General features: G+C 32.9%; 1 protein-coding gene across 1 annotated transcript in view; it reads right to left on the bottom strand.

Annotated features, from left to right (window-relative positions):
* The window catches only part of LOC118201074 (RNA-binding protein Musashi homolog Rbp6-like), a 560,394-nt gene that overhangs the window by 397,357 nt on the left and 143,259 nt on the right, over window positions 1-19,778 (bottom strand). Inside the window, exon 3 of the mRNA XM_085811638.1 lies at window positions 13,912-13,993. Coding sequence (XP_085667764.1) covers window positions 13,912-13,993 — 82 coding nt within the window. The remainder of the gene's footprint in view (window positions 1-13,911; window positions 13,994-19,778) is intronic.

Raw genomic sequence — 19,778 nt, 5'->3', positions numbered from 1 at the left:
GTGGCGCTCAAATCGCTTTCAAATTCCGTTGTAATCCTAAGAGATTAATACCGATGTAATCCTTCTCTAATAACGACGCAAAAAATAGGATTTATAGTCATAAATTGTTCAGTCTGATGCGAAATGGAACCCATATTTCTATAGAAAAATACTCTTTCATTATATCAGCAACATTGGCGCGCAGTTTTTAATAATTTTCGTCTGTATAATCAAATGATCGTAAAAGCTCAAGTTCCATATCAATATTTCACTTATACTCAATTTTAGTCGATTAAATGTGAAAAAAATGGATCATAATTGATCAGAAATCAGTAACGCGAATCAACAAACAAACACACAAACAGACATTCTTCTTTATATATATATATATATTTTGTAAAAAAGTTTTGGATTAACAAACTCTACAATTCGAAACCGAGTAGTAGCAACGCTTTTCGAAATAAAGAATTTTTATCTCCAACACGCGAGACTGTTGCCACTCGGAAAAATGAGTATGAAAATTAGTGTTTTCAGAGTTTTTAATTAATATCTCGGCTGATCAAACTCGAACGAAGATGGGAATATCCGAAATGGCTTACCACGAATTTTTGGAATCGGGAATAAGGTATTCAATGTTTGGCAATGATATTTTTATTTCATTTTAAAACTTAAGAACTTTTTATTAACAAACCTGTTGATTTGAAAGTGAGCAGCAGCAATACTTCTCGAAATAAAGCGGATTTTTATCTTCAGCGTGCAATACTGTTGCCACTTGGAACAATGGGGCGAAAATTAGCGTTTACAGAGATTTTAATTAATATCTATAGTAGTGACTGAGTTAATCGCAAACAAACACACCGACATTCTTCCTTAGAGGTAAAAAAATCTGAAAGGTTTTAGATCTTATATTACGCCCAAAGGTAATATTATACGAGATACATATTGTATTTACATGTATATTAAGGTATATTTTATATTACGTTTTATTTATTAAAAACCATGTTCTTCGATCTTAAACCATAGAATTCAATTCAAGAGCAATATTGCAAAATAATTTAAACTGAGCCTATCTTTAGAATTTCCGATATACATTCTCGTGCTGGAGATATTTTTTTTTTTAATTTTCCGTACAATTTTACCATTCTTGCGTGAAATCGTTGAGTTTTCTAATTTAGGTTAAAATAACACGCCGAACAAATATTAGTTTAGAAGTCAAACAACAAAAATCAGCGTTATATTTGCAAATTTTCACAGGACTAGTTTCAATGGCTTCTGATGCAGTCTAATCGAACGCCCAGCGGGTACAGTAGCGTGGCGGAGCAATGCTTGTAAACGTCACTGACAAAGTTCTGGTGCTCCGTCCACTTTTCCCTGCCCCTGGTTTAAGAAAGAAACCATCGAAAATAGTCCTGTGAAAATTTACAAATATTAAGCTGATTTTTGTTGTTTGACTTCTAAATGAATGGTTGAGTTTGTTAATCAAAAATTCGTTAAAGTTTTACAAAATATGAAACCGGTAAGAAAACGAATTCCAGATTTGGGCTTTCAGATGATCATATTCGAATGAGGTCTACGTTATTCAAAATTAAATGTCTCTAGGTACCGTTGGTTTTTCACAGCATGAGAAACATACATACAATCATGAAGATTCTTCGTTATTTAATTTCTTTAAATACACTGCAGAGCTCTAATATTTGGTGGCAAAAATTTGAAAAGTTAAACGCTACAAAATGTCAAAACGAAATTAATAACCGTTCTGTTCAAATTGCCCCTTTAGGCTAATAATAAATATTCAGGCTATAGAATAATGCAGGATTTCAAACTGATATTTTGATCACGTGGCTGCTTTTATTAAAAGTATGCGATATTTAAGCTTTTATAACAGCCTTGAACAAAGAACGTCCAAATTTACATGTCGTTATACTTAAAAAAGAATGCGGTGCGTCATACGTAAAATTCACATTTTAAAATGCTTGTCAATTAATACTTTTACATTAGCAAAATTCTAATTCAAGTTCTGAAAGAAAATTTCCAAATTTGTTGGTCTTAAATAATTCTTTCCAAAGAAAGGTTACTATTCAAAGTCATATTTTATAGAATTAAATTCATTAAAAACAAATTTTCGACTTAGAAATTTCTAGAAACGGTTATTTAAAACCACTGATATTGAATGTTACAAATATTTTAAAAATCCGCAGGTTATCAAAAATTCATTTTCAAAAATTTTAATACAAAAAGATACTGCTTTGAAAAACTAGCAATGTAGATATGTTAATTTCGAATTCGAACTTAACATATGCTTAGCTTTCAAAAACAACACGGCAGTTCGTATCACAAAATTTTAATTAATGATATTTGCATTGGATTGGATTGGATTATCTGATTACGCTAAAGCACAGTACGGTTGTTTGTCTAAGGGAAGAGATATTTTTGTGGAGAACTGTCTGAGGAAAAGGGCTGATATTCATGTTAATGTAATATAAGGGGGAAACTAGAGGAAAAACCATGCAACCAAAATCCGGTTGCCGGGAATCAAATCCCAGTCGAACTATTCAATGTTGAACAATTTATGCAAATACTGAGGATAAAAGGATGCAATTATTTCCTTGACAAATGAAAGCCGAATGTATGTCAAACATTTTCCTAGCTGATATTTCTTAGAAATGTCATAAAAAATACATTGCTGTTTAAAAAAAAAAAAAAAAAAAAAACATTTTGGGAAAACGAATAGAGTCCATATACAGAAATTAAAATCCCGTATATTTTTGCTAAATTATATTATACATTTAAAATTATCGTATTCTAAAGGCCTATCTTAGCACATATTTTCATAAATTGAAATCCTGAACTTACGATTGAACATATAAAATTGCGCAGCTCATTCTGAAATACATAAAAGCAGAAGACGAGCCAAAAATCCTCCCGAGAGGTAGAGGGTAGGGGAAAAGGGGTGAGAGACCCTTGGACCCGTCCATCGCGGGTGTTCTCCATCAAAATTGGGGAAGGAACTAAGCAAGTCGTACTGTTATCTGTATGGTGCTCAAGGTTCTTACCAACGTCAGGAGCAATCTTGCACTCCTTGCCCCGACGAATTTCGTGGGTTTGTTCTGATGTTACTCTCAGACAAATGAGATAAGTCACAACAACAACAACTAGATATCCTTCATAATTCTGGAATAAAGCTATATATATATCCTCCTTCATGATGTTAGCTTACAGGGGAAAAAATTCCATACGTAAATAAAATCGGAAGCTCTCGATGGCCAACGTCTGTTTAAATTGATAAATTCCCTGCTTTAATTGTTACGCAATAATTTTAAATTATCCTTTCGGAGAGGAAAATAAAGCGGTTTTTCTGTATTAAACAAATACAAAAGCTTTCTGATGTAAGGAGTTTCTGAATTAATAAGTAAAGCTAGCTAGTAAAATAATTTATTCGTCATAGAGATAGAAATAAATATTACTTCTGGTTCCATGTCATTCTGTAATCCTTCGTCTTATACATTTTTAGCAGATTTATTTCTGAAAATTCTTTGATGGATCTGTAAATATAATAAAGTAACACATATTTGATTTTACAGGTGCTGACGTTATTTCTGACATATTTAATGAGAATGCGGTTGGATTATATATTCTGAATGCAATTTGAAAGATATTACTGTTTTAGAATCACTTTTCGAGCTTAAAATTTCGGTTGAGTAAAACTTTAAGTAGAGTTTTAAAATAATTATTTCTATATTTCCATTGGAAGAATGGAAAATGTCATGATTAACGAAAAATCGTGAAAAGTGAAATGAATGTAAACTATTATTTGCTAATGCAGCATAACGATAAGTTTTCCATCACCGTAGGTAATTACCCTGTTGAAAAAGGATTAAAATATGAAAAGTAATTTTCTCTGCACGTCTTTGGATGTTATATAAAATATAGTGTAACTTTACTATCCGGATGACTTAAAATAATGGTAAATTTCAAATTCAAAAATAAGCCCAGGGGCCAAAGGCTCCATTACTCTGTTAACGCGGAGTTGGCTCAGAACTCCTCACCGGCGTAACAATTTAAAATGATGGAAACTGTAACATAAAGAGGTATAGCAATCTTATCTGAGCTAGCAGAAACCTACGAACTCGGCTTCGAGAGGCAGAAACACTCTCTATTACAATCCGAAAACCTCACGTTAAATAGTCTCAAACCTGATTTGAATTCTGTTAGGGAAATGGAAAGGCGAAATAGCAGTTCATACTTTTTGACAAAATTAAATCATTAAAATTATTTTGAATTATTTAAACCTCGCAACACATTTTCAGTTCAGATCAAATAAAAGAATAAAATTATATTTTGCTTGCATAAAATGAAATTCATATCTTTTCTCTACTTAAATAAAACTGATTCTTAGTTTTCATAGGTGTAAAATAACAAAATATTAAAAATAATATTGTAAGGCATAATATAAAATTTTGTTAACAAATTATAATATATCATGTTACCATTCTGTGTTCGGAGATACATGATAGCGCCAGTTAAAGTTGCTTAAACAAAGATAAATACGCTTAGAACTATTTATAATTAACGGGAAATGCTACTCGCAGATTGTTTAAATCCTAAAACATTGACGCATTCCTTCTGGCTTCTAAATGTTTCTATATTTCTTTCAAATTGATATGCTAAATTTCAGAATAGTTTAGAATACATACTTCATATTTTGTTGTTTATTTAAATACTGTTATAAAAAATACATTGGAATTGATCTTATTACAGAAATGGATCGACGTTTCTAGTAGCTGTAGGAAAGCAATTTACTCTGTAACATAAATGAGAAATAAAAAGATCTTATATTTAATACATCCCGTAACATAACAAGAAACATTTTGGCGCAAGGAAAAGAAATTTCCTACCGCTCTTAAGCAGACTTCGGCTTAAACAACAGACATAATATAAATAGACTTCGGTTTTAAAAACATAGTATTAGGGACACTAATTCTTGCGTTTAGTAAATCAGGCAATAATAATCATGAACTATGTTTACCTCGCCGCATCTTGCCAAAACGATCCCGAAACAGCCATGTAGTTTTAACACCAGTATTGTCCACTAGTGCGGGATGACTGGTTTTGGGAGCTCAGACAACTGAAGAGCGGATGGCACTGAAGTACTGTAAAGTCAAACGAGCAGAGATAGCAGCGTTCAAAAAGTAGGAAATTTTATACCACCTTAATATGTCCATCTTAATACATTTCAGCTTCGCGGAAAATAATGCAGATTTCTAACACTAACATCGCTCGTACACTTTTGGGGGCTTTTTGGCTTACATCTTTCTAGGCCTCTTCCTTGAAAAATGGATGGGAATTCGAGACGTTTGTTGGTTTATATACCAAATGAACCATTATCTAACCTAACTGTTGAAAATTTCAAAATAATCCGTCTCCTGGTATTTGAATAACTGAGTAGCAAGCACCACAAACCAATTTTTATTTTTATGTATTATTATGAGTTATGGTTTCTTTCGAAAAATCATAGATACTATTAGATTTTTTCGAAGCCATAAATTAGCTTATCTGAGCTAAATTCCAGCCATGGATTTCCAGTTGCTAGCGAACATCCTAATCACTGAATATACAAGAGCGCAAAAAAGAAATTTATTTTTAAAAGTTCAAATATTTTGGCACGAAAAGCCATTTAATTTATATGCAATGCACTATATAATACTGTATTATGAAGTAAAATTTGTACTATTATACACTGCAGTTTTGGGTGCCCAGATGATTAGAGTTATACATCACATTCCTTCTCAGGTATTCATATTTAATAGTACTGTTAATACGTTAATATGTACTGTTCATAGTACAGTTAATTCGATCCGGCTTCAGATCCCGGAGAATGAGCTGGCTGTATGGTAGTTCTCATGATGTTTACTCTTTGTTTAACACGAATGCGAGCCAGTTTTTCTTAAAAGTACTCCTCGACAGTATAGCTTCCTTTAGGCAGATAGTTCTTGAGCGTTTTGTAATAATCCAAATAATCCAGTTCTCCGTGTTTGCGTCTATTTGATATCAGAAATGCGACGCTACAGCAGAGAATTTAAAAGCGGCATTTTACCGACAAAATAAGTATTTTGTTTAAATGACAGCCAGGAATAGTGCCCACACATATCCATGTTCCTTGCGATAACAGTTTACGAGACATTGGCAGCCCCTCTTAATTTCGCTCAGAACCCCTTTCCTAACAAACTTCCCAACAAAACCAGTCATTAAAACGCGAAAAACAACAACGACATAAATCCAGTGATTTCCCTTTTGTAGCCCAGCTGAGCTTCGCCTGTAAATTGGATGCCCTGTTCCTATTAATGCGAGCGTTAATTATTTCAAAAGGTACCCCCTTCCTCCTAGTACAGTACGCATTGGAGAGGGAAACCTTGTGCGATAAAAATTTTTGTTGCAGCTTGCAGACGGAACGCTATTAAGCTGAGGCAGAGCGAAGGGTGATTTGTTAAAGTGGGTGACCTTAATTGGGAAGGTGTTCTTGTCCCGAACGTAAAAGAAGTTGGAGAGCTAAAGACTAAAGTTATTGTGAGCCTTGAGATCAGGAGAAAAGGTGTGAGAAAATTAAATAAGGGAATACCTAAGTGACGTTCTGCATAATGAATAAATTAACTTACTTAAATATTTAGAAATAAAAGGCTTTTTTAAATTCAGAAAATCCTTATATCAAAATGTTTTTGTATTTGTTCAATACTTAAAAACCGCTTTATTTTCCGCACCGAAAGGATAACTTAAAATTATTGCGTGACAATTAAAGCAGCGAATGTATGAATTTAATGGCCATCGAGAGCTTCAGATTTTATTTACATCTGGAATTTCTTTCCCTGTAAGCTAACATCATGAAGGAGGAATAACATGTAGCTGTTTTCCAGAAATTATGAAAGATATGTGGTTGTTGTTGTTGTGACTTATCTCACTTGTCTGAGAGTAACATCAAAACAAGCTCACGAAATTCATCGGGGCAAGGAGTGAAAGATTGCTCCTGTCGTTGGCAAGAACCTTGAGCAACATACAGGTGACATTACGACTTGCTTAGTTCCACCCCCAATTTTGATGGAGAACACGCGCGAAGGACGGGTCCGAGGGTCTTTCACCCCTCTTCCCCTACCCCCAAACTCTCGAGAGGACTTCTGCTTTATGTATTTCAGAATGAGCTGCGCAATTTTATATATTCAATCGTAAGTTCAGGATTTCAATTTATGAAAATATTTACTAAGATAGGCTTTTAGAATACTAGCCTATTTTATTTGCAAAGTTTCAGTAAATAAATTAGTCGCATGCATGACATCATTTTAGTTATGAATCATTGTGTTTTATTATTTTCTTGTTCGAAGTAAAGGAAGTAATGTAATTCCGAAAAATTTCGGGTATCGTATTTCAACGAAAATATCCATTTTGACCGCTATCGAATGCAATTTAACGATGTTTCGGCGTAACGTCTGTACTTAAGGACACATAATAATTCCCCAGGCGAATTATAAAACTGATTTAATATGGATTCATTAGAGATATTTTGTGGCACCTGTACGTACCTACATATGTAAATTCCATAACTCGAAAAACAGTAGCCACAAAAAAGTTGACATTTTGTACATAGAACTGCTATAACATATAGTTGTGCATCCCCCCTTTTTGGTTATAATCGGCCGCACCAAACGCATATGTATATAAATACATAAAGAATAACGCATATGTATATAAGTATAATACGCATATGTATATAAATACATAAAAAAACCTAATATGAGGCTAAAAATTAAAAAAAAAATTTTTTTACCTGTCCTGCGCTATAGCTGCAGGATTGAAGTAGAATAAACTTGAAGCATTGAAAGTTATATATATACCGCTCATTTACTGGGCTCGGTGAACTCAATTTTCTTATTCTTATATGTTGGTAAATTGTGCACTTTTTGCTTTAAATCCTTTAACGGAAGCTAAGGACATTATGATTCAACCATTTATGTTGTTCTTCTGTTCCAGTTACGGTTTTCATATCTTTAGTTAATCTGCATGCAATAGTTTTAGAGTTATCAACAATTTAAAAGTTGTTTAAGTGCGAATAAGCCTAATGGAATAGCCATATTTGTTTACGTTTGAAACTTTGCAGAATAGTGAATTAATTCAACGCCTGCAACTTCAGTGTCTTTTTGCCAAGTGGGAGTAAAATAAAAATTTAGTTTTGTGCATTAAATAGTCTGCCTTCTTGCCCGCTGGTGAATTGCTTTTTTGCGTAGAAACTCTAATTTTAATTGTAAAATTGTTTTTTTAATTGTTTTAACTGTATGTGGTGTTTCATAATTTTCCATATTTTTCGATTTTTAATGAAGATATTTTGAGGGTTTTTTTTTTTTTTTTTTTGTATTTTTGCCTTGCCGCGAAGTGTGAACTGAATTAATTGAATGAGAAATGTATCTCTAATGAAATTTGAGGAAATAAGTTTAAACGAAATGCAGCAAAAAATGTGGATAATTTAAGAGGCCGTACAAGGAAGTCATGTGGTGACTTAATTGACTATTCACTTAAGTTTCATATCTGAACGAATATGGCTGCTTTGGTAAAAAGATTATGCTTAGTTGAACTTAAACAACTATAAAATTGATGATAATCCTACGACTGTTGCATGCGGATTAACTAAAATCATAAAATTATTTACCAGAAGATAAGGATCCAACCATTTTTAAAGCAAAAAATTCACAATTTACCAACATATAAGAATAAAACATCTGAGCTCACGAAGCCGTGTAACAAAGTATATGTGTTTGTATATATAATATATATCGTTTTTGAGTTATGCGAGATACGTATGTAAGTACAGACGTCACGAAAAAAATCTCTTATCCTTCACGAAAAAAATCTCTATCATTAGACGTCACGAAAAAAATCCTTATGATTTAAAATGGTTTGCAACCTGTTTTGGAAAAAAGTCCTGTATTCTGTCCTTACGTAGGTCCTTAAGGCTTTGCTAATTTTTCATCTCTCCGGCCTAAAAAAAAAGTGGCGCCCGAACTAAAAGGGTCGTGGATGATGAATCTCCACACCCAGGATTTGGCGATTGGGTCCCCTAAAAACCCCAGTCACTCTTTAAAAGGGGGAGTATATAAGGTATTTCTCCCGCCTTCCTAGCGTGCCTTCGTCGTGTAGTGGTCAGCACACTGAGCCGGTGTTTCAGAGGTCCGTGGTTAGATTCCTGTCGAAGGCATTGCTAATTTTTCATCTCTCCGGCCTAAAAAAAATCCTAATGTCTCTACAAAGGAAGTAAAAAACAAATAAAAGTTTTCCAATTTTGCAGTGTTATGAATTTTTAATATTCGGTAATTGTTACAATAAAACACTCATTAGTAAAATAACATGTCGTTTTTCTTAACAACAGTTAAGAAAAAGAACTGATGTATCTGAATTAATCCAGATTGATAAAATTAATTGATTTATTAAATTCCTTTTAGTTCAATTTCCGATAATCTCATCTACTGCCAATTATGTTTAACATCCGATGATACGAAATCGTTCAATTTAATTAGTCCTGTATTTAGTTGACCAATATGACTTGTCTCAAATTTTCTAAAATATATCAGCGATCATTTATCCAAATGATTCTTTGCGGAAATAAATCACATTTGAATTTCAGAAAAGGGAATTTAATAGCTTGCAAAAGGCAAGTGAAACATTAGTTTTCCTTATAAATGCTGAATACGGTGTTCCTTTAAGCTAAAATAGTTAGCCTATCTAGTATTATTAATTCTTTGCATGCTCATTCATCACAAAGTACCTCCAGGCGAATTTTAGTAGAATTATGCTTTATTTAATTAATCAAATTACACGAATATGTTCCATATTTATTTATAATTAATTAGATTTCAGCCGTATTTAATACGTGTAATTTATTTTACTAGCGAAACATCAATTTATCAGGGGCTTTTAATACATTAATTTTACTTTTAATTCATAAAATTAACAAATCACGAAACCGGATATAATAAGCCTGATTTTAAATTAACTTTCAAACCAAAAGGTCCCGTTCAATATACTCGTACATTATTGAAAGGGGCAATACACATAATTACGTATCATTAAAGAATGCGCTCTCTAATGTAAAAGTCTTGCTGTTAGTTAATTAACTCAAAACAATATGCTTATTCTTGCATAGCATGCTGCTATAAATTGCATGTAAGACGCATATTTTCAGTTTGACAGTAAATATGCATGCAGGACAAGATAACAGTAAATTTTAACTGTTTACCAAACAAATGACATTTTAACATATATTAAGTTTACTGTACATAATGATTGCATAGCTACATTAATTCGCACTTTTGAATTACATAATTAGTATAAATTGTTTCATAAAATTGACCCAAAACATTAATATGAAAACTAACTTGCATTATCATGTGAACATATCTTCATTTTCTTTCATGGTGAAAAGTAAGAAATGAATTCAATACATTTTCCATGCTATCTCCTACAGGATGTAAAACATGCTACCACAACAATTTTCATACAAATAATTTCAGCCTCAATATATTAGTGCAAGCATTTTAAAAATGATTGTTTATGTACGATAATTTAAAATTGAATAATTTTAGAGATAATTTTTACTTCCCAAAAATAATTTCAATCGTGAAAATTTTAAGACTTAACAATTAATTTATCAAGTATTATAATGAATTGCAAACTGAAACCCTATGCAGCCCACCTCCTTAACAATTACTTTTCGTGCTATTAACTCATATTATTCTCCTGCCTGTGGACCTAGCACTTTTTTTAACACTTGCGAACTTTCTCAAGTTTTATGTAAACGACATTTCCATTCATTTAGAGTATTCTCTTCTAGGAAAATAATCTCATTTCTCGTACACAATTTTGCTTTCCAACCTAAGAACATCCAATGATGTTGCATAACGTCTCCTACAGCGTCAGCTGAAGGTACATAAGAAAAACTACAACTATGCTGTTAACTCAACTATAAAACCGCGTATCTGCGTAAATGCAATGTAAGTATCTAGTGATAGTTGAAAAATTAAAACGATGCATTTCTTAAGAACCTGTAACATTCGTCATACAGTTTTCCATAACTTGTAACATTCGTCTATAGGATTTTGTTTCATGCAAGAAAAAATTTAACTGATTTTAAAGGTTTTCAGTTAAAATGTTTATTTCAGTTGAAATAAGTTCTCAGATATCGCTTATATGGTGTACTGGCATGCCATGAGGGTCAAGGGGAAGTTTTTCGATGGTTATGCGTATCTCAAATGGTAATATCTAGGTTACGGCATCCTTTCAAAATTAAGTCTACCATCACCAAACTACCTGGTCAAAACCGTCCAAGGCCACCTGCAATAAATTAAGTAGCACTAAATGCACGATGTCTTAAATAATTATCGCTCGAAAAGTCTCTCAGGACATCACTACTGCATAACAATAGTGTGCATATAATGAACATTTCATTATCATTTCAAGCATCAATATATTTATGTTATGACCACAGCATTCACTGCATATATGAACAAAATATATGAATTGCATATCCAGGCAGATCGAATTTCAACAGTCGAATACAGATTCACAATTTAATTACTCCATCTGTTCAAAAATGTCAGTATTTAAGTGATAGTGTAATAATAATCATTGTATATATAAGGGCGAGTCAAATGAAAGTGAGCCAACCCCTCCTCAGCAAGAATGGTTCGGTCCATCATCTGCGGCGCATGCGCGTAGCACAGAGACAGCCTTCATTTACGAAAGTGGCGCGAAAGTGTGAGGTTAAAGTTCTTTGAGGCGCTCTTACACTGGGTTGAAGACGGTAGCGTGACATAATGGACGCTCCAAAAGAGGAACAGCGTGGTGTGGTCAGGTTTTTGACAGCTGAAGGTGTTTCCCAACATGAAATTAGTCGCCGTATGACTGCTGTGTACGGTGAACATTGCATCGCATTGGCCACTGTGAAGCGTTGGAGCAAACGGTTCAGAGAAGGACGTGAAAGTTGCAAAGACGATCCAAGACCGGGCCAAAGCCAACTTGCAATCACCTCCGACACAATTGCACAGGTTGATGAGCTGATTAGACAAGAACGGAGGATAAGCATCGATGAACTGGCAGAGCGTGTGAACATCAGTCATGGTTCGGTTCACACCATAATTCATGATCATCTCGGTTATCGGCTTTTGTGTGCTCAATGGATGCCCAAGATTTTGAACGACCGCCAGAAGACGGAGAGGTTCGGCGCTGCTTTGACTCATCTCATCCGGTATCACAATGAGGGTGACGACTTCTTGTCTGCAATTGTGACCAGAGACGAATCATGGTGCCACCACTACGAACCTGAAACACGCCGGCAAAGCTTACAGTGGAAACATTTGAATTCACCATTCCCGAAGAAAGCAAAGGCTGTCATTTCCTCGGGAAAGGTGCTATTGACTTTTTTTCGATCGTCAGGAGCCATTACTGATTGAATTTGCTAAACGGGGAGAGACTATCAATAGTTCGCGATATTGTGCAACTCTGGATCGGCTGCGTGTTGCAATCAAGAAAAAACGACCTGGAAGATTGACGAAGGGTGTGATCTTGCTACACGACAATGCTCGTCCCCACGTCGCTGATGTGGTTAAGACACAACTGGCAAAGACATCCTCCATACAGCCCAGATTTGTCGCCATGCGACTTTCATATTTTCGGGAAACTGAAAAAACATCTCAAGGGTACCAGATTCGTGTCGGACGACGCCGTGAAGGAGTCGGTTACAGACTTTTAGAGTCGACAGCCCAAGGAGTTTTATGAGACGGGGATCACGCGGCTCATTTGTCAATGGGATAAATGTCTCAATGTTCATGGAGACTACCTTTAAATAAAGTACTCTGTTTGTCATATATTCGCCTTGGCTCACTTTCATTTGACTCGCCCTTGTATATAGAATGAATTAAGTATTAATGTAATCACACGATAAATCATTTAAAGCATATCTTGTACATGTGAGCAAATCATCTTAACTGTTGTCTACATATACAGCGTTAAAAATCATAAAATATCCAGTGATACATACAATGCTGTAGATAACAAAATGTTGAATCTGATCAGGTAGGTTATGTTGTAATCTAAATCATGCAATAGCTACGTACGTAAGCATTTATTGCACATTATATACCGTAAATGTTTCAATAATACCGTAAATCCGAATATAAGACGAGACAATAGATAACACTGCCAGCGGTGGCAAAGCTTGCGATGTGGATTGCATCACACAACAGTAGTACCTCAGCGCCAAAACTGCACCGTGGTTTCAGGAAGGCGTTATTAATCTTGATAGCTAGTGTAAGCGGCTTTTAAGTACTCAGGATAAATGGTAGGTGGCCTCGCATTTGAAAATATAACTTGTGTATATGCATTTCCTGACAGTTAAATACTTATACATAAGCCTTGTCTCAAAATTCTAATAAATCATGCCACTATTAAATTTGGTTATAAGAGATTTTTCTTCCACTATTAAATTTGGTTTTAAGATGGCAGAGGGATAATTCTCAGATGAAAACATTTTCCTTAGTGGCATTATAGGGGTTTGTCGAAAACATCCTTTTATCGGAGTTTGTCTTAAAATCAGAGGATATTTATCCTGTGCTTTTATTAAATGGCGTTATGTAAATAAAAAATTTCATAATGTGAAAATTGACATTATTTTGTACATTTCTTAAGTAAATTCATTGGCTTAAAAAAAGATATCGTACTATAATTTTGAAGCACACTGCACAACTGCCAAGCAAAAGTTAAGAAAAAAATCTTATTCTGCAAATAGTTAAACACAGTTATATTTGTATACAAAAATTATAAAAAATAAGCTGCTCCCTCTTATTTTTTCTAATGAAGTGTCAAACAATATGCTGATAAAAATTTAGTAATTCCTCTTACCTCGACCTCCTTGTTGTGGGGTCTTTCATCACCATGACCTCTGTAATGTCACCATATTTACTAAAATATTCTCTAAGGCCTTCTGAAAAAAAAAAAGAGCAGAACATCTCTCAGATGAAAGGAAGTTTAATTATCTACACATGCACTGCAATAACGTTTTAAACATATAAAGAAAAAAAGTGAAAAAAGACAATAAAATTTTACTGTTAAGCAGAATTTAAAATTTAGTTGCATTACCATGATATTTTCCTTTTCTATTATGAAACATAGTGCTTTTGTTTCTTCGTATATAAATTAAAGTTCAATCAAATATATTCTATGCAAAGTATTGTAATATGTTAGTTCAGGCTTTCAGGTAAAAGCTGTGTTATTATTAATTGAATATCATAATACATTCTCCAAACATGTATGGCCATGTACTGGGCCGATTGATGAAATTTAATTTGCGTTTTTCATGTCCCGAAAGCGCGACTTCGGATATGATTAGACTTATATACAGCATTGTTCTAATATAGGTATTTTGACAAAAAATCAGACTTTTTCTGAAATGACATGCAATGTTTTTCCATATTTCGATTCTACGACTCAAAACTGCCAAATTGCCAAGTATTGTAAAATCGAACCAGTAGTTTTTAAAAAATTAGCTCTCAAAATTTCAGCTCCTCACTGTTAATTGAATTTGCTATATATTTATTAATATCTCTTTTTTATCTACTTGATTCCTTCTTCCGAAAATTCGAAATTTAGGCTTAATCCAAATATAATCAGCAAATTTTTTATCATTTATTCTTAAAATTTGTATTTTAAAATATTTTTTTATAAATTTTTCGAAATATTTTTGTACTATAACCTACAAAATTTGAAACATCATATTAAAGTAGATGTATTTCTAAGCACACCTGTAAACAATTAGAGTTTTTTATTGAAAATTGTCTAAGATATACATGAATTTACATACTGGAGCGTTTTGAAATTTGGAATCTTTTTTTAGCGATAATTAGGCCAATTTTTTAGCGATAATTAAGCCAAATGCGCAATTTTTAAAATTATTTGAAAGTATGAAAGATTACATTTTTTACCCGCTCGTCTACAATGAAAAAACGAAATGGAAAATAGGTTGCTATAAATTAAGAAGTTCGCGGAGTAAATTATTCTTGGCGAAAACTGAAAAAATAAAAATATGCTAAGATAATTTTTTTAATTTCTATGTTAGAATGATGCTATATATAAATCTAATATATCCTAAGTCGCGTTTTCGAAATATGAAAAACGCAATCTGAATTCCGTCAATTGGCCTAGTAGAACGGGAGATATAGAACAGTTCTTTTTTTCACAGTATACATACAGACATATGTACAAACCCACAGTCAAACGTTCTAAGCACTTGCGAAAAGGTAATATTTAAAACGTTTCCTGTAAGATACTTGAACTCGACATATGATTGCATTGTAGGGTTTTACTTTATTTTTCTAATAGTTAATTTGTATTTTGGATCAAGTCTTTCGTGTACGCTCTCGTCTTCTTACCTACGTTTCTTTGCCAGAATAAGTTTTAAGTATTATACGTTTATAACAAAACTTTCCGGAGTGAGGGATTTCTAAATTAATCCCTGTTACATGATTCCTATCTAACGCACGACACTTGTTTTAATAAAAAGGCGAAAGAAAGGTAGTTTATCCAATAAAATGCTAAGATTTGTGAGCAAAACCTTAATCACCCAACAAAAATAAAGCATAACCAAAACTTTATTATTCATTCATTTAACATTTATATTACATTCTTCGTGTATTCTCAAGTATTTCTATGATGTTAAGTTGTTCCATGTTTTCTATAAAAACGTAAGCTGTACGCTTACAGCTTCGAAATCAAAGGTTGCACCCATCTCATGCATCCTGTTTCATTGTATTTCGTTCAAGGAAATATGTTTCATTAAACATAATTTGTGAAAGATTAAACGTGAATCTACTTCTTCAAGCAGCATCTACGCCAACATCGACAAATATTTTCATTACATATACCCACATAGATGTTTACTCACACGTATGCTAGGAAGTAGCTGAGCGTATGTGATTCAAATTTTGCGTTCATTATAAAGTAGTTTCTATTATAATAATCGCAAAAATAGTCTTATGATATAGGACATTCATACATTTAGTTAACCTTTTAAATAATTAGTTTAAGAAACAAATAACTGCAGAAATGAACTGCGTTGCCATATGTCTGTTTGATGGATGTTGAGGGATGAATACGAAGTTTTTGAGATAAAGTAAAAATCCTGCTTAGTTGAATTTCGAATAACTGAAACAAAGCTTAACCAAACTTTAAATTAAATACCTGAATCTAAAAAAAATCCATTTTTATTAGCCCAAACGCCATTAGCCAGGAAGGGCTATTTTTTGTTAAAACGGGATTTTGCGTTGCATCACTTTTCAAATTTTTTTCATTTTCATCAAATATTATCGCCCTGTATTATATTTGAAGAAATTAAATAATAAAGAATGTGCATGATGTATGTTTCTCGCATTGTGAAAGAACAACGTTACCTAGAACCATCAAATTTTGAATAAAATAGCCCTCCATCAGAGTATGAGCACCTGCAAGTCTGAATTTGGAAAATTTTTATTTTCTATTTCATATTTTGTAAAACATTAACGAATTTTTGATTTAAAAACTCAACGATTTCAAAGCGAGCAGTGGCAACACTGTAAGTAATAACACATTTTTATCTCCAGAGTGCAAGACTGTCTATCGGAAGCTCTAAAGATAAGCTGTTTTTAAATATTTTAAGCCGAAAGTGACATAAGCCCAAATGCTCTAGAAACGTGCATGTGTCTGGAAATGAAAAAACGCCCGTTTGGACGTAATATAAAACTTGAAAATTTTCAGATTTATATTTTTTACCTGTTTATCTATTTATTATTATTATTATTTCAATTAATACTTTTTAGAAATTTATTTATTATATTCTGAAATGAAATAATATGATTTACATACATTAGTAAACATGGACATTTAAATCCAACTTGTATTAAAAAGCCTTCGTTTGAAATTAAAATCTATCAAAATATGAAATCATCAAAGAGAATGGTTCTTAGAGACAAAGTAAAGGAAGATACCCCTTATTTATAGAAGGGAATTCCGCATCCAAAGAATAACATTTTTTCATCACTTTTTACTTTTGACGTTAACTCCTCTTTGCTCAGGAACAGCAAAATTAAATTATTTTTTTTTCTCCTGTTTATCCGCTTAATACGGTATTTGTTTTTTTTCCTGCCTTAGATTTAATAATTCCATTGTTTAGTGTTATGAACCTGTACGCAGAGTACTGTAATTAATTTTAAATAAGCAAATACCTATGGCAACGAATTAATCCATTTTACTTTAATTTCTATGGAAAACACTGTTTCGATTTACGAACGGCCTTCAGAAACGAATTCTTAAACAGACGTTTCACTGTAGTTCACACATTATTGCTCTTGTTCTTACTAAATATCCCGGTAAAGTGAATATTTAATTAACTTTTCCGATAATTACATAATTCTAAACATTTTCAGTCCATTTTATAAATTGTTCAGTTTGTGAATGGCGGTGGGTTTGTGGATTCATACTGGGAGAAGCACGATTGACTCCTTCTTCTTACATGCAGTAACTACTTAAGCATTTTATATGTCTACAAATAAACTTCAGAAAATTACTAGCCGTTTAGTGGATTTTTATGATCAATTTAATAAAAAAAACCGAAAAAAATACTCTGATAGCTATCTGATATTACGTCCAAAGTTTTTTTTAGCGTTTTGTATGTTACCTTTATGTATTAAATATCATGTTCTTCGCACTTAAACCATAAAATTCAATTCAACAGCAGTATCATAAACTAATTTTAAGAGAGCATATCTTTAGATTTTCCGATACACAGTCTCGCGCGCTGGAGATAAAAGTGTTTTTTTTTTTTCACACAGTGTTGCCATTCCTAGTTTTAAAATCGTTCAGTTTGTTAATCAAAAACTCACAAACGCTTTACAAAATATGAAATGGATAATAAAACAAATTCCAAATTAGGGAATCCAGATGCCCATTATTCGGGTGGAGGATTACGTTATTCAAAATTGGATGGCTCTAATTACTGTTGTTTTATAAAAATGCGAGAAAAATACATACATTCATGCAGATTCTTCATTATTTAATTTCTTTAAATATAACACAGGATGATAATATTTGGTGGCAACAATATGAAAAGTGATACAGCCTTTTGAAGTTCTCAATGCAAAACGAAATTAATAACCCTTCTGGGCTAAAGCTCTTTTGGCTAAACAGCATCATCAGCAATAATTTCTTAGAGAAATTATGATCAAGAAACAATTATTTATTTATAAAGCAATGGAAAAGGGAAAAATTTCATCAATGATATAATTAAGAGAAAAACAGCACTTTTTTTAAAAAACGTACATTTTAATTTACAAATGTTTCAAATAAGCAAAGGATTTAATTCTTATTATATTAAAACACACATAATTGTTACTTTAGAAAAACACCTTCGGGTATAGATTGTCAGGATTCAGAGAAAATCAGTAGTACATTTAAATTTTGAGTCTCATTGCTAATGAGATAGGACTTATAAATGAAAACCGCACAGGTGTCATTTTAATACTAGTGATATTAATAGACTAATGTGATATTAAAAGTCATACGTGTTTATCCTTTATAGTCTTATAAATGAAAACTGCACATGTATCATTATAATACTAGTGATACTAATAGACTGATGTGATAGTAAGCGCCATATGTGTTTATTTTTATTCTTTTATGCACTAGTTAATACAAACTATTTTGAAACTCATAATCGATCAATCAGCAGTCTCTGACGTCCGCACATGTTATCTGTTCTTTTAACTGGCCAAGAAGTTTATTAAATGAGATAAGTTATTCTCACTCCATAGAACTTATTGAAAATGTTGCGGTTATATTATTTGAATTCAATTACTTGTTGCGGTTATATTATTTGAATTCAATATTTTAGAAAAATGCATCGAGTGAAACTTCAAATGCAATGAATGGAATTCCTAAAATTGTATTCAAGTTTTATTATTTTATTATTAGCCCAAAGAGGCGTTAGCCAAAAGGGATATTAGTCTCGAAACGGCATTTTGCATTCAATCACTAAAAGCGTTGTATCACTTTTCAAATTCTTGCCACAAAATATTATCGCCCTGTATTATATTATTATTTAAGAAATTAAATAATAAAAAACTGCATGAATGTATGAGTGTTTCTCGCATTGTGAAAAAATAGCGGTACCTAGAGCCGTCAAATTTTTAATGACGCAGTCCTCCACCTGAATATGAGCACCTTCAAGCCCGAATTCGAAATTAGTTTTATTGTTTATTTCGTGTTTGTAAAACTTTAACGATCTTTGAGTAACGTATAAGGTATTTTCTCTATCCAGATCTGCATGCTTTCGTGATGTAACGGTAGCACACTCGACGCATATTCGAGAGATCGAAATACGAGTCCCGACGAAAGCATTGCTCATTTTTCTCATTTCCGGCTATTAAAAAAAAAAGCAGCGGTGCCCGAACTAAAAGGCGGTGGATGATGATTCTTCACCACCAGGATTTGGCGATTGTCTTCCTAATCCCCAGTCGCCCTTTAAAAAAGGGAGAATATAAGGTATGTTCTCTCTCCTTTTTTCTGCACGCCTTCTGCTTCGTAGTGTAACAGTAGCGCACTCGGCGCGTATTTGAGAGGTCGAGCTTCGAGTCCCCGCGACGGCATTGCTCATTTTTCATGTCTGCTGCCTCAAAAATCCTAATGACTCAAGACACAAACTCAAAGATTTCAAAGCGAGCAATGGTAACACTGTACCAAAA

This window comes from Stegodyphus dumicola, chromosome 2, assembly GCF_044657685.1.
Source record: "Stegodyphus dumicola isolate Sdum_Otavi_A_Nest chromosome 2, ASM4465768v1".
Lineage (NCBI taxonomy): Eukaryota > Metazoa > Arthropoda > Arachnida > Araneae > Eresidae > Stegodyphus > Stegodyphus dumicola.
This window is presented reverse-complemented; position numbering and strand designations above follow the sequence as displayed.